This window comes from Ciconia boyciana, chromosome 1, assembly GCF_034638445.1.
Source record: "Ciconia boyciana chromosome 1, ASM3463844v1, whole genome shotgun sequence".
NCBI lineage: Eukaryota > Metazoa > Chordata > Aves > Ciconiiformes > Ciconiidae > Ciconia > Ciconia boyciana.
This window is the reverse complement of record NC_132934.1, coordinates 211,896,010-211,908,960: the sequence shown is the minus strand read 5'-3', so window position 1 is coordinate 211,908,960 and position 12,951 is coordinate 211,896,010. Positions and strand designations below refer to the sequence as shown.

General features: G+C 48.5%; 1 protein-coding gene across 3 annotated transcripts in view; it reads right to left on the bottom strand.

Annotated features, from left to right (window-relative positions):
• Positions 1–508: 508 nt before the first annotated feature.
• ME3 (malic enzyme 3) overlaps positions 509–12,951 on the bottom strand; it is a 132,511-nt gene continuing 120,068 nt past the window's right edge. Inside the window, exons 7-13 of one of the 3 annotated variants that reach the window (XM_072850769.1) lie at positions 6,880–6,977; positions 5,565–5,678; positions 4,753–4,858; positions 4,026–4,168; positions 2,155–2,328; positions 1,623–1,721; positions 509–795 (exon numbers count right to left, since the gene is read on the bottom strand). In XM_072850769.1, coding sequence (XP_072706870.1) covers positions 634–795; positions 1,623–1,721; positions 2,155–2,328; positions 4,026–4,168; positions 4,753–4,858; positions 5,565–5,678; positions 6,880–6,977 — 896 coding nt within the window. In that variant the 3' untranslated portion in view covers positions 509–633. The remainder of the gene's footprint in view (positions 796–1,622; positions 1,722–2,154; positions 2,329–4,025; positions 4,169–4,752; positions 4,859–5,564; positions 5,679–6,879; positions 6,978–12,951) is intronic. The other 2 variants (XM_072850768.1, XM_072850770.1) reach the window with 2 other exon arrangements.

The following is a 12,951-nucleotide window of genomic DNA, read 5'->3' as shown; positions in this document are numbered from 1 at the left end:
CCCATGGGGCTGAGGGAGGTTTTGGGGTTTGTCTCCAAGGGGGTGGGGCACAGGACGGTGCCAGGCTGTGTGGCCAACACACCAGCTTGGGTTGGATGAGACCCCCCAAACACTGGGGACTTTCGAAGCAGGAAAGGGTAGCACTGCCAAGCATGCACCTCTCCCAGGGCAATGCACACGCTTCCCGTCACATCAAGAGAGCCACGGGCAAAGTGTGTGTGAGGGATGATCACGCATACAGCTGCCACCATGGAAGTGGGGCTCTGAGCTTCCTGCAGGCAGTCCCACTAGGAATAGGACTCTTTGCTTCTGAGGTGGCCCAGGGAGCTTCTCCCGAGGTAGCTGAGCTGAGAGCTGGGCAATATGTTAAGCAAGCAGCAATATGCAGTGCTGCTTGACTGGGACGGGCTGCAGCCATAGTCTGCCTCTCTCCTTGGAGTACTGACTGCCCAGCTTGGACTCTGTTTTATTCCCTACTGATATGCTCCCACAGAGAAAAAGCAGTGGCAAGTAAAAAACTACTTGGATTCATTTACTTTTATCATTCTGCAAGCCTGGAGGTGCATTTATATCAGCAATAATATGAACCATGGGAACTGATGGAAAAAATGAGGAAACAGTTCTCACAAAAACTTATACATCTTGTGTTTGCATGGCTGCGGGGGGCCACCTGTAATCATCAATAACAAATGAATCGTAATCAGGACTGTAAACGAGCCGTTTCACAAAGGCTTCCTTGTCTGCTGGCTCAGGGTACCAAGAAGCGAGACCATGCTTGTAGGCCCAGTCAACAATCTGCAAAAAGATAAGCAAAGTGAGGTGATGAAATAAAGCTGGCGCATTATGAAGTTGAAACCAACTGCAGTTTGGCCCTGGCTGTATTTTCCCTCTTTCCCCCCTCTCCCCCCTCAAAATTGTGTCCTTTTTTGCTGTTTTCTCTTTGTGCGATTCCCTGAGTCAGCTTCATCGCTTGGGTGAGGGAATGCGAGCTGCCTGCAATTACTGGCAGCTTAGAAATGCACACCCCTGCCCTGGCAAAATGGTTGGACTGTGCAATTAAAGGAGATCAGCCATTTAACCACCTCCGCTCATGTCCCGAAGCTCCTCAGCTACCCTGTATATCTGTCGGTAACTCCTAGCAGGCCAGTGGGATTCTCAGTGGGTGTACCCTGAATGCGAATGACAAATTTGATGTATACAGGGCACCAATCTCACAATTGGACAACAAGCTCAGATCTGCAATAGCATTTAGGTGCTTAGGCCCCTATCAAATACAGGAGGAGAGGTTCCAAAATAGCAATTTGGAACCTAAAATCTTTTGGCAACTTGCGTCATGTTTGAATTTGCCCCTAAACCTGATTTTTTGAAGCACTGAGCACTCACAGCTCCAAGCAATAAAGAAGAGCTTTGTGAGCTGTGAGGCACCCAGAATCAGGAGTATTTTTCGCATTTAGGCTTTAATGGTGGGAGAAATGAATGCAGCAATTCTGGCTGGAAGGATTCCTGAGAATCATTGCTTTATGCTGTAGAAAAAGTTGAATTAAAAAAACACAAAGCAAGAATGATGCCAAGGCAATTCCTGCCCTCCCTAACACGGAAAGGGGAAATAAATGAGTACTCACTTTCACAGCAATTTTGAGAGACACCTCTCTGATGCTGTCCAAGGGAGGATAGAGTCTTCCTTCTGCAAGATTCTGCTCTGTCACCTCGGCAGCGATAGACTAGAAAGAAGAGAAAAGTAGTTTATAGAGGTGGGCTCAAGCACTTACCACGTTCACTAGCATTACAGGAGAGGTGGCTGAAACCTCACAGTGGCGGAGCTGGGACTAGTTCTCAATGGGAACTGCTGAGCTATTCAAAGTACATGTGTGTATACATTTAATTACAGACTTAAAACTGGAGCCAGAATGATGGAAGTGCTGTGGCAGGGCATCAGTTGTGGAGAATGAGTGGAACTCTGTCATGGCTCCTGCACCTTTGTAGGTGCAATGGAAGCTTGAGCTTTCCCTGAGACTGGGAAAGGCCGCAGCTTTTTGCTGAGGTGGTGCAATTTCCACTCAAGGCATTGCCACAGGCCAGGTTCTTGAAAACACCTTAAGTAGGTGCATGTGCCTCTTATCATCTTTTTAAAAACGTTAAATGCCATTTGGAAACCTCCGCTGTGATGAGGAAGATATCGTCAGAGATGTGCCGGACTCCGCAGGCAATGACTCCCAGTGCCACTCCTGGGAAAACATACGCATTGTTTCCTTGGCCAGGGAAGAAGGTCTGTCCGTTGGGTAGGGTCACCTTTGAGAATGGACTCCCACTTGCAAATATTCCCCGTCCCTGAGAAGAGAGAGAAAGAGGCATCCAAATTCAGAAGAGACATCTTAACATTTCTGCTGCTTGCCATGATCTGCGCTCAGGGGACTCTGGTGACAAGTTGTGACACTGTGCTCCCCCCCTCAAAACCTGACCTTTATCTCCTGTAACCCTGCTCAAGCGATAACCACCAGTGATGGTTGTAACGGATGTGTCTGGTCGTGATGGCTGCATCTGGCTCAAAGTGCATTCGGGAGACAGATAACAACACAATAGTAAAGGGCTATTGTGCGATGCACCCACCTAACCACAGTGAAGAAACTAAAATCTGTGGTTGGCGTGCAAATATGGCTATGGGTCAATCATCTTACCCCCATAAATAGTGAGCAGCCCAAGAGCCCTTGGAGCTCTCCTGCACGGCAGCGGGCTGCACGCCAGGATCTCCCCTTGAGTAGGGATGCCTCTCAAGGTTACTCCTCGAGGTTGAGAGACTCCTTGCCGCAACAGATCCTTGGTAAGTGACTAATAGCATGCTAAACTTTGAAATCTTAGCTAAGTGATATAAAGGATTGATTGCGTATATATAATCCTTTAGACATAAACTGTTGACCAAGTCTGGGACTAGGATTGGATCAAGCTGCACCTAGACTCCTCTCTGAGAAGGAGTTTTGAAAGCAAGAGGGTCCTTTCTGAACCTCATGACTCAACAGGAGGGTCTCCCTGACAGTTTTGTTCTGTCCTCTATGCAGTAAATAATCAAGTGTACCTTGCCATCGAATCTTGTTAAACCACTGTCGCATTTACCATTGATATCAAAGAAGTATATTTTTGCTTCTCTCTTACGAATGAAGTGCATCACTCCATCCGTGACACAAGTGGACAAATCTCCAGACAGTCCGTGAGAAACATCTCCACCAGAGCCATCTTCAGGCCCTTCTGAAGGGCCTGGTCTCCAGAGTCATGAACAGGGCCACAGACAGGGCCACTGAGCACCATGTGGGTGTTTGCACTGCCCAAGTGCAAGTGCTCTGAACTTGCTGAGAAGGAGTCTCTCTTCCTCTCTATCAACCATCTATGGAGTGTGAAGAGAGACTCATGTGGGATAAGGGTCTGGGGGCTGTATGACTGATCCAGCCAGCAGCACTAAGACACAGAAACAGGAGATGGTGGGGGGAGGCAAAGGGGAGAGTGAGACAAGGCCTCCTCTCTTACCCCAAGTCAATCCACATGAAAATAATTCTTCAGTGATATTGGATCCAAGTTGGGTGATGAAACTGTTACACAAACGACTAGGGTGGCAAAACACAGGGGACAGTAACTTGGGACATCTCAGACAGCTGTGAGTGAAGGAGGCAAGTGCTTTCTGTATAGGATCACAAAGTAATTCAGGCTGGCAGGGACCCTAGGGAGGTCTCTAGTGCAAACTCCTGCTCACAGCAAGGTCAGTTATGAGATCAGACCAAGTTTCTCAGGGCTTTATCCAGCCTGGTCTTGAAAACATGCAAGGACAGAGACTGCATGGGCAGTCGGGGCCCCTGTTCCACCTCCTGACTCTCCTCACAGCGTGCAAGTTTTTCTTTATGACCAGCCTGAATGTCTTTCGTTTCAACTTATGCCCACTGTCACTTGTCCGCCCACCATGCACCACTGTGGTTTCCTTGGTACAGTCATGGCCACAGTGGACCCGGAGCACCCAGCTTCCCTATGCTGAGCTCCAGTACCTCGGTGAGGCGGTAGCACTGCTCCGCTGTGCACTCCGCTTTACTTGTGGGGTTGCTCAGGGCAAACACGATGGGCCTCTCATTGAATGCTGCCATGTCCTTCAAAATCTTCTCAGTGAAAGCTCCTGCAACAGCTGCGACACCTAAAACAACAACAGCAGAGTGAGACGGTGCTTTCCAACTGTCTGACTTCAGTGCATTGGGCTGATCCCTCTTGAATGCCTCTACTGATAAATTAACTGTGGGAGGGAATGGGCTCCATCTCTGGAGATGCAAGTGGGAATGTTTCTCATATTATGGTGAGATTAAAAGCCTATCTCAAAATAAAGCCCTCTGCTACTCTGGGCAGGGTGGGAATCAGTGTTTGGGCTGGTCTGGCAGCGGTGCTCAGAATGTTGCCTCCCCAAGACCTGCCCGAGCTGCCTGTTGTCATCGTCATCCTGCTCAGCCTGCCCGGGCTGCGCTCGCTGCCGAGAGCCCCAAATCCTGCCTCCTGCGGTACCTCCCTCTGCAGCCCTGTCTGGGAGGGCTCCTGCAGCTCCAAAAGAGAGGAAGCCTGTGCCCCACAGTTGAAGGGAAAAGGATGTGGAAAACTCAACTGACAAAATGGGAGTAAAAAAAGCTCATTTTGTTTTGACTGGGAGAACAAAAGGAGGCCCTGGAAGAAAGACAGAAACTCTCCTAAGAACTGAATTGATGTGAAAAGGTCGTGCTAAGGGAACTCCACCTATAATTGCTGTAGGCTTCACTTTCTGCACAACCTCTTCCAGCGTGTTCACACTGGGATGGTCCTGGGCAAACATTTCTTTCTCATGGTTCAGGTGGCTCCTACCCTGTGAGGAAAAAGGAGGAGTCAAACTTTGGTCTGTTGGCAAAAGGTGGAGACATAACATAGTAACTCATCAGTTAATTTCATCTCTTGGCCCCCTATTTAAACCAGATTCCTCAGAGCAGCTCCTCAGCATCAGCCAGTCAGGCATTGAGATGTTGGTGTAATGTCACACGGGGCTGGCCTCTGCTCCTCTCACCCTCCCAAAATACATTGATCGTGTGGAGGAAGGGTCTGGCTGCCAAGGCAGAGAAGTTGTACACGTAGCACAAGTCTCCTCAAGTCTGAGAAGGGACAAGGGCAGAGGCCCTGAGGACCCAGGGAGTGCAGAGTAGAGCTGGGCCAGGCTGGATCACCAAGCAGGGGCACAACGTTGCTGTTATAATACCCCATATGGCTGACATGCAGGACTTCCAGCACAGCTTGACACCATGGCCATATGGAGTTACAATACCACTGAGACATCAGTGTATCCTACCACTTTAGAGACCCAGCCCAAAGCGTTGCTTTTAGCATAGACAGTGCTGCTGGTACACTGTTGTCACCATGAGATCTAGTCCTCTGAAAGCAGGAACAGCTCTGCTGACACCAGCAAAACTGAAGCCCTTACTCCAGGGCTGAGCAGGGTCCAAGGTATCTGCCTGTTCTGGCCTCTCTCTAGCTTGCAGGACGTGGCAGGGAGTAGAGCTAAGCTCTGGAGACAAATTTACCTTCACAATCAGTCCCTTGGAGTCCACCATCCAAATTTTTTTGATGGCATCCTCTCGTGAAATTCCTTCCTTTTCCATGGCCATGAGGATGAGATGAGCTATGCCCATTGCAGCCTGGAACACAGTACATAAACGCTTCATTGGGGTATCATCATCTTTGAGGGGGAGAAGATTTTAAATGAGAGATGTGTTGGGTCATCCCCCAGCACTGCACAAAGCAGGGAGGCTTTCTGCTCCATGGTTGTACAGTGCCATGGCATGGGGCTGATCTTAGCATTGTAGGTGCTGCCATAAACAAATAAAAAAACCCCAATCGTCCAGCAGAGCAGGCTGCCCATGAGGCTGGAGCAGTGGAGGTGGTACCTTGACAGGCAGAGGCTGTCTACACCATTTAAACCAGCTGCTGCAGGAGAGGAAAATGGGCAGACACTGAACAAACGTTGGTGATGATGCCAGTACAGAGGAACTCAAAGCAGAGTCGGATTGCTGCATCTGAAGTACTACCAAGCGGAAAGTCCTCTTCTCCCATCCCTGCCGCAGGAAACAGCCCTGGACATGCTGTGTGTGTTAGTGGTCCTACAGCTGTGCCCAGCCCTCCTGCCCAGATGGGGACTAACAAGGCAGGATGGTCTCTGTGCCACAGCACAGACATGTCTGTCAGGAGGGGTGGAGAAAGAGAAGAAGCAATCTTTGCTTCACAGAGGGATAGACAAACAGCGAGTAACAGACCTTGCCCAAAGTCCCACAAGTGGGCGAGAGCTGAGCCAGGACCTGGACCAACGCCTTTAGTCCACAGTCCAGGCTTTAGAAACTTTTTCTTCCCCCTCTCTCTTTGAGCAAGGCACCTTACAGACTACCTGACTTCTGCCATGGGGGCAATATGACTGACTCCAAAAAGTGAGGTTATGTTCTTACGGTTCTTTGAGTCCTTTTGACTCTTGCTAAAGCAGCTCTGGTTTACCCTAAATACCAACCCTGAGGACTCAAACCAGCCTCCTTAATGTTCCTGCAGCACCCTGCCTCGTAAGGGACTTCCCTCAAGGTACTTAAAGCCCCACTGACACATGGGCAGCCTCGTAGCGTCCAGGAAGTCTACCCAGGACTCATGGGCCAAGAGGTCACTGAAAGACTGTTGACAACTTCTATGCAGCAGCAAGATCCACCTGTGGGGCCCACTCCTGCCCACTGGCAAGGAACCTGCTTCTGTGCTTTGTTTTCATGAAGCCAAGCCTTGCAGGAAGTTTCATGGTTGACTTTTCTCTCTCTAAATTTGAATTTAGATCATATTTGGGAACAAACTCAAGAACATTCCTACCTCTCCAGCTCCCTGGAAAACAAACTTATGGTCAGAGAGCTTGTTCTTTGTGATCCTTAAGGCCGCAAAGATGCCAGCGACTGCAACAGACGCAGTGCCTGAAAAGAGAGAAACACCATGAGATGGTCATCCTGGCAAATGGATTGTCTACCCTACTGATATGGCGTTAGAAACCTTGTGGTAGGGAACATTCTCTTAGATCCTGTCACTAAAGGATCAGAATGCCTTCCCTACTCTGAAATATTAATCCTCAGAAGATCCCTGCAAGGAAGGAGAACACCTGTTTCCCTCTATATAGACTCAAAGGGCCACTGAGTCCCAGAATGCCAGAAGAAGTTAAAACATAACTCCCAAGTGTTTAAGATGCATGTGACTTGTCTAAGGTCACATAAGACATCTGTAGCAGAGCGGTGGTCTGAACTTGGGCACCTTTGTCACAAAATCCTCTGTGGTCATGGAATTAGCATCCTCTTCCTCCTCATTTACCTTCACAGCCCAGCACCACCTTCTTTTTTTTTACTTCCCTGATACTCTGATACCCTGACTCAGGACCATCATGCCTCACTGCCAAGCATTGAGGAGTCATTGAGAACATGAGTTGGTCCCAGATTAGTGAGAAAGAATCCAGTATATGGAGAGTAGAGTCCTGCTGTTACAGCTACCGTGATATGTACAGCTTTCCATCCATCAAGGGAGGCAGATGCCTAGACTGTCTTGTGTGGGTGGTCATGGGTGGGGTGGACAACGAACGCTTTTAGGCTAATAAACCTGATTTCACCAAATTTCCAGCATCTCCTATTTTCCTGCCTATTTAATCAGCCAGTGCATCAGGGTTTCAATCAGCCAGTGCTTCAGTGAGAACCCCTTGCAGGGTCCTTAGAGCCTGGGGTGCTGCCATGCACCAGCAAACAGCCCAGTTGGGAAACGAGAACAGCTCACGAGCAGTGAAATGAGCATGACCATGAGCAGTGAGACCAGCAGAGGGTGCTGCCTCATCTGTCAAGGACAGAGAAAATAAATTCAGCTTTACCTGCTCCTTTGCTTTAGCGCAAAAGCCACAGCTAAACTAGAAATCTACTGGTATATCATAGCATCAGGGAATGATTTACTCTCTCATTATTTCCACGCAAGCAGAAAACCTAGCGGGAGCACAGTTACTCTGGCAGAGAAGTAACTTATATTGACATGGCTTATTTTGCTTAGGGAACCTGTATAAGCTACTCTGACAAAGAAAATCTTTATTGGCCAGACCAGAAGTGTTTATCAGTACCATTAGCTCACCAACATGTTGCTTTTATAACTCAGATGAGTTATAGTTCTCCAAAAATTAATAATTAGTGCCACTAAGAGTGATTCTGGTTTAGCAGAGGTGGCAGTGGCCACATTCCTGCAGCAAACGTTAGTGCTGTGGTGTCCATGCACAGGCACACCGGTACAGAATAGCAGCAACACCATTTCTTACTCATGAGGGCATTGCAAGCATCCGTGTCTTAAACACAAAGTGGACTAGACTAATGGCTGGTGGCTTCTTAAGCTTCTTTCTTGCAAAGAATCACTTGAGACACTAGCTTCAGCACCAAGGATGAATTCCCTTCATTAGCTGAGAAAACAGTTTGGACCAGTTTATTTCCAGATCCAGACCAGCTGAATTCAGTCAGTTTAAAAGGGAGTTGATGGGGAGGGAACCAGCCACTGAGTGCTCTGCTGCTTCAGTATTAACATGTCAACTCAGAAAACTGAAGGATGTATATGAAGGATTTCCTCTTGCTTCTCCTGCACTAAATCTCTGCCTTTTTAGCTGTATTTAGAGTAATGTATTTACCTGGCAAAATACCATGCCTTCGGACTAGAAAAATTACAGAGGAAGATAATGAACATCCAAGGAATTTAAGGGAACACCAGATAATTGCCTAGGTTTTAGATTTTGCTTTTTATGGGTGTCATATAGCTAGCCCATGCTCATTCTCTGTATTTCGGTAAGTCTATAATCAGCAGGACTGCTTGGCTTGCTGCCATGCCAGATGCTAAGGATGGGACTCCTCTAAACAAACATGTAGAACCTGCACATGCTAAAGCAGACACCTGGACTGGGTCAAATGAAATGCACCCTAAAAGTGTCACTACCATCACAGTTTTTTAAGAGAGACAAGATAACTGGAATACCTGTAGACAGTTCTAGTGCAGACATCTAAAGGTTGGAGGAAGGGATCCCACCCTGGCAGTCTGAACTGCAAAGAAGTGGGGAGAGTCCAGGGTCCCACAGTTGTCAGCGATGCCACGCTTATGACATACAGTAGAATATGAACGCCTACGCCTACGCTCACGCATGCTCACACGCTATTTCCCAGGCTTACTTTGCACAGAAATCCCCAAATCCCTGTGTAGGTGGGAGTGGGGACTGGATCAGAGGAAAAAATCCCAAAGTGGAACAGTTACAGTGTGACAGTTTGTCAGGTCACAGCATTATCAGCAATAGATGCCTGGGAAGTATTTAAAAGAAATAAATGTAACTGGAGAAGTATCTTGTTTCTCTTGGTCCTGACCCAGGCAAAATTGCTTTATACCCTATGATTGTCAAGAGGTCTGATGGGACAAATGCTGGCATCTGCAAAACCATTTAAATGGAAAATGCTTGTGGGGCATTCAGCAGAGGGACTCGAGGTCTTTTTAAAGATGTTACCATCAGGAATTTGAGAAGTGGGGCAAATGGAAAGAAAGGGTGCATGGATTCAGTCTGCAGAGCAGCGTGCATTTTGCAGAGCGGAGACCTGTGGGACTGGGTGTGCCGTTACTCATCCCCCTGCACTCGCACTGCAGCTCTGACTAACAGCAGGACTCTGTTCAGCTCTGCCATTCCTAATCCTCCTCCTCTCTCTCCAATGTGTTTCTAATCCCTCCTTGTCTCCCAAACTGCATCTCACCCCCGTTACTCAAGTAACAAAGTTACTGTACCTTGGCCTCAGCTCAATATTTTTCTTTGATAGTTACAATTTCTGAGCATGGAACAATAGAGCATCTCTATGGAGGAGAGTTCACCGCTGGTTCATGTAAGAAACTGGCTAACCATTGTGCTTCAATTCCGAAAAGACCACAAAATGAGATGGGGGGGGGGGGTACCCCTCACCATGAGTTGTGGCAAGAAAAAAACAACCATGCTTCAACACGTTGGTCTATCTATCTGTTTTCCAACGAGGCTGAATGCTGCTATTGCAGATAACTACTTCCTTAAGTAATTAGCAAGAGCCAGCTTGGCTGGTCTGTATCTGAGGTGAGACATGGAGGGGCACAGAGAGAAGACAGGAAAATGCTCACAAATCATCCCGTCTGTCCAAGACTCAAAGTGAATGCTCAACATAATATCACCAAATAGCAAGCAGACCTCAGGAGCCTCTCTGGGGAGTCCACACCAACAGGACCAGCAAAGAAGAGAGGCATTTAAAACTAAGGTACACTCAGGAAAATGGCTGTCCCATAGGAATTAATTTCTGACACTCAGGCACATTCAGAATATTGTAAAACATTAAGGAAAACGCCTCTGAGGTTGATGTTCCATTTGCACTAATGTAAGTAAGAACAAGCCCCAGAAGAGGGAGCTGGAGCTACACTGGACCAAAACTGGGGGGAAAGGATCTGCTCCACAGCATCAAGACACTGCACAGATGGAAAAGGCTGCAGCCCAGAGGCACCTATGCCCAGGGACCTTATCCTTCCTTCAGAGAGGGGAGAGCAGACAGAGGGGCGAGCGGCTTCACACATGGAGTTACGGGCAGCGCTGGCACGAGTGCCACAGGGAAAGTGCTGCCTAGCACCGATGTCAAGGCTGTACCCGTGTGACAGCACCCAGTGGTTAAGCAGGGGACACGGTGGGAAGCAGGGACCTTGCGGATGCTTGGGGGCAGGAGTCCCCCATGCTGAGGGCTGGCACTGCTCTGACACCTGGCCCGGAGCTGGCTGGGTGGAGCAGAGCATCACCACCATGCCGAATCCTTCTGATAGCAGCAGCGATGGGAGCACGCAGCCACGCCACTGCCCGCTTCTTCATACAACGCTCCTGTGGGTGATTCCCCCTTCTCCACAGCACACTGGTGGAAGAGATGGCCAAATTCAGCCTGATCTTTTATTTTTTACCCTTGCCCCGCCTGCTTACGCTTTGCCCCATTAAAACCATGCCAAGATGAGGGCCCAGGGAACAGCAAACACCAGTTTAACAGCTCCAGCAAAGGGCAGCCAAGAAAATATATCTAAATTTATGGATGCAGAGGAAGCATAGGGATTTTCCAAATCCTGGTTCACATTAACTCCCTGCAGCAGTTCTGCCTGTTACTGGAAAGCAGAGTGGAGCTTGTCCAGATCCACTCCAAATACATAATCAAAAGTCAAACACAACAAAGCTGAAGCAAAAAGCTGCTGAATTGTTTGCAGCTCAAGGTCTTCACCTCCATGGCTGCGGGCTAGTGTTAGCCTTCCCCCAAAGGGCCTCTGTAAGACATTAAGAAAATAAACCTAGAAATGGTGTGGAGCAAGTCAACAAGAACAGCAGTAAAACACAAAGCATCGATGCTCAGGGAAGGAACTCACTTTCTCCATTAACAGATTTAGGGACACTGGTGACCCAGAAGAGGCGGTGGTATGGTGAAGAGTTGTCTGACAATGGAGATGCAGAGCTCATCTTAAAGCAGATGCCTAACGTAGGTCATCTCTAGGTGCCCGTTCTTAATCCTTCCACTGTAAAGTGCTTGAACTACGCAGTGCAGCGCCTTAAAAATACATCGCAGCACGGGCCTGCAGCACTGCCCTCACTCCTGCCTGTGCAGCGTGCCAGCCAGCACAGAGGCTGTGCCAACAGGCAGACCGGACCCCCTCGCCCACAAAGGCAGAGGCTACCGGGCAGCTGCCAGCACTTCACGAGAAAGCATCCCCATCCCCACTGCAGCAGTGGAGACCCTGTGGATGCTGTTTTATACCAGCGAGCTAAACCACTTCAGAGCACAGCCCTGTTCTCCTGTTCATTTTGCCTCCTTAGCCTGGTCTTCACTTAAAGATCACAGACAGCTTAATACTGAGGTGATGTATGCTGTTCTTTACTGCAAAGGAGGAGTTTGCAGTGGCATCCAGAGAAACAGCGAACAAGAAAAGCAGGAGAGGAAAGGGGACCTAATGTTACAATCCCCAAAATGACAGAAGATACAGGCCAGATCTTTAGGGCCCTGCACCACTAAGCCCAAGACACCGAGGCCCATTTACACCCAGGAGTCCATACTGTTATGACCTGGCTTGTTTAGCAGTCAGTCCGTGTTTCAGACACAAGTGTAGGAGCTGGCCCTTAAATAGTTAATGTAGTAGCATCAAGGAAAAATGCAGGAGCCTCTACTGCTGCAGAGCACAGCATGTACGAGAGTGCCTGGCAATGGTAAACCACTGCAGGACTGAGAACATCTCCACATCTATCTTCAGGCTGGGTAAATCCCCACAGGGAAAGCGTGCTGCTCAGGAGCTGCCTGGCAGGACATAGCCTGCTTTGTTCTGCAGCAGGGTATCGTCCAGCGGTCCCTTCCTATTGTGCTTCCCCCCCTCCTTAGTTTCCTGTGATAATTACTGATGCATTTTCCACACCAGCTGAAACAACAAAGTAAGATACTGTACCATTTTAATCTGCTGAAATTAGTTAATGCCGAGCCAAAAACTAGCTTTGCCTGCTTCACACAGCACATGGAAACGTGCCTGCAAATTAGGCCATGTTTGCACATGATTGATTTCTAACTTGCCCAAATCTTTGAAGCCGTTCAGATTTGCGGCACTGGAGTCAGCCTGTTCCCAACCTCAGCTGAGGTCTGGGAGCAGTGTTCCTCCAGGCTGAGACACTGCTTCCTGAAGTGTCCTGGAAAGGTTATGGAAAGGTTATCTGCTAGGATAATGAGAAAAGGTGGTTGGTGGGTCAAGAGATATTTTGAGGCTCATCAGCAGCCACACATCCAACAACAAAGGGGAATCATTGCTCTAACCAGTGGGAAAAGACCCAGAGAGGTTCTGTGAAAGTAATGACCCCTGTGCGTTGCTTGTCGACTACTTTAG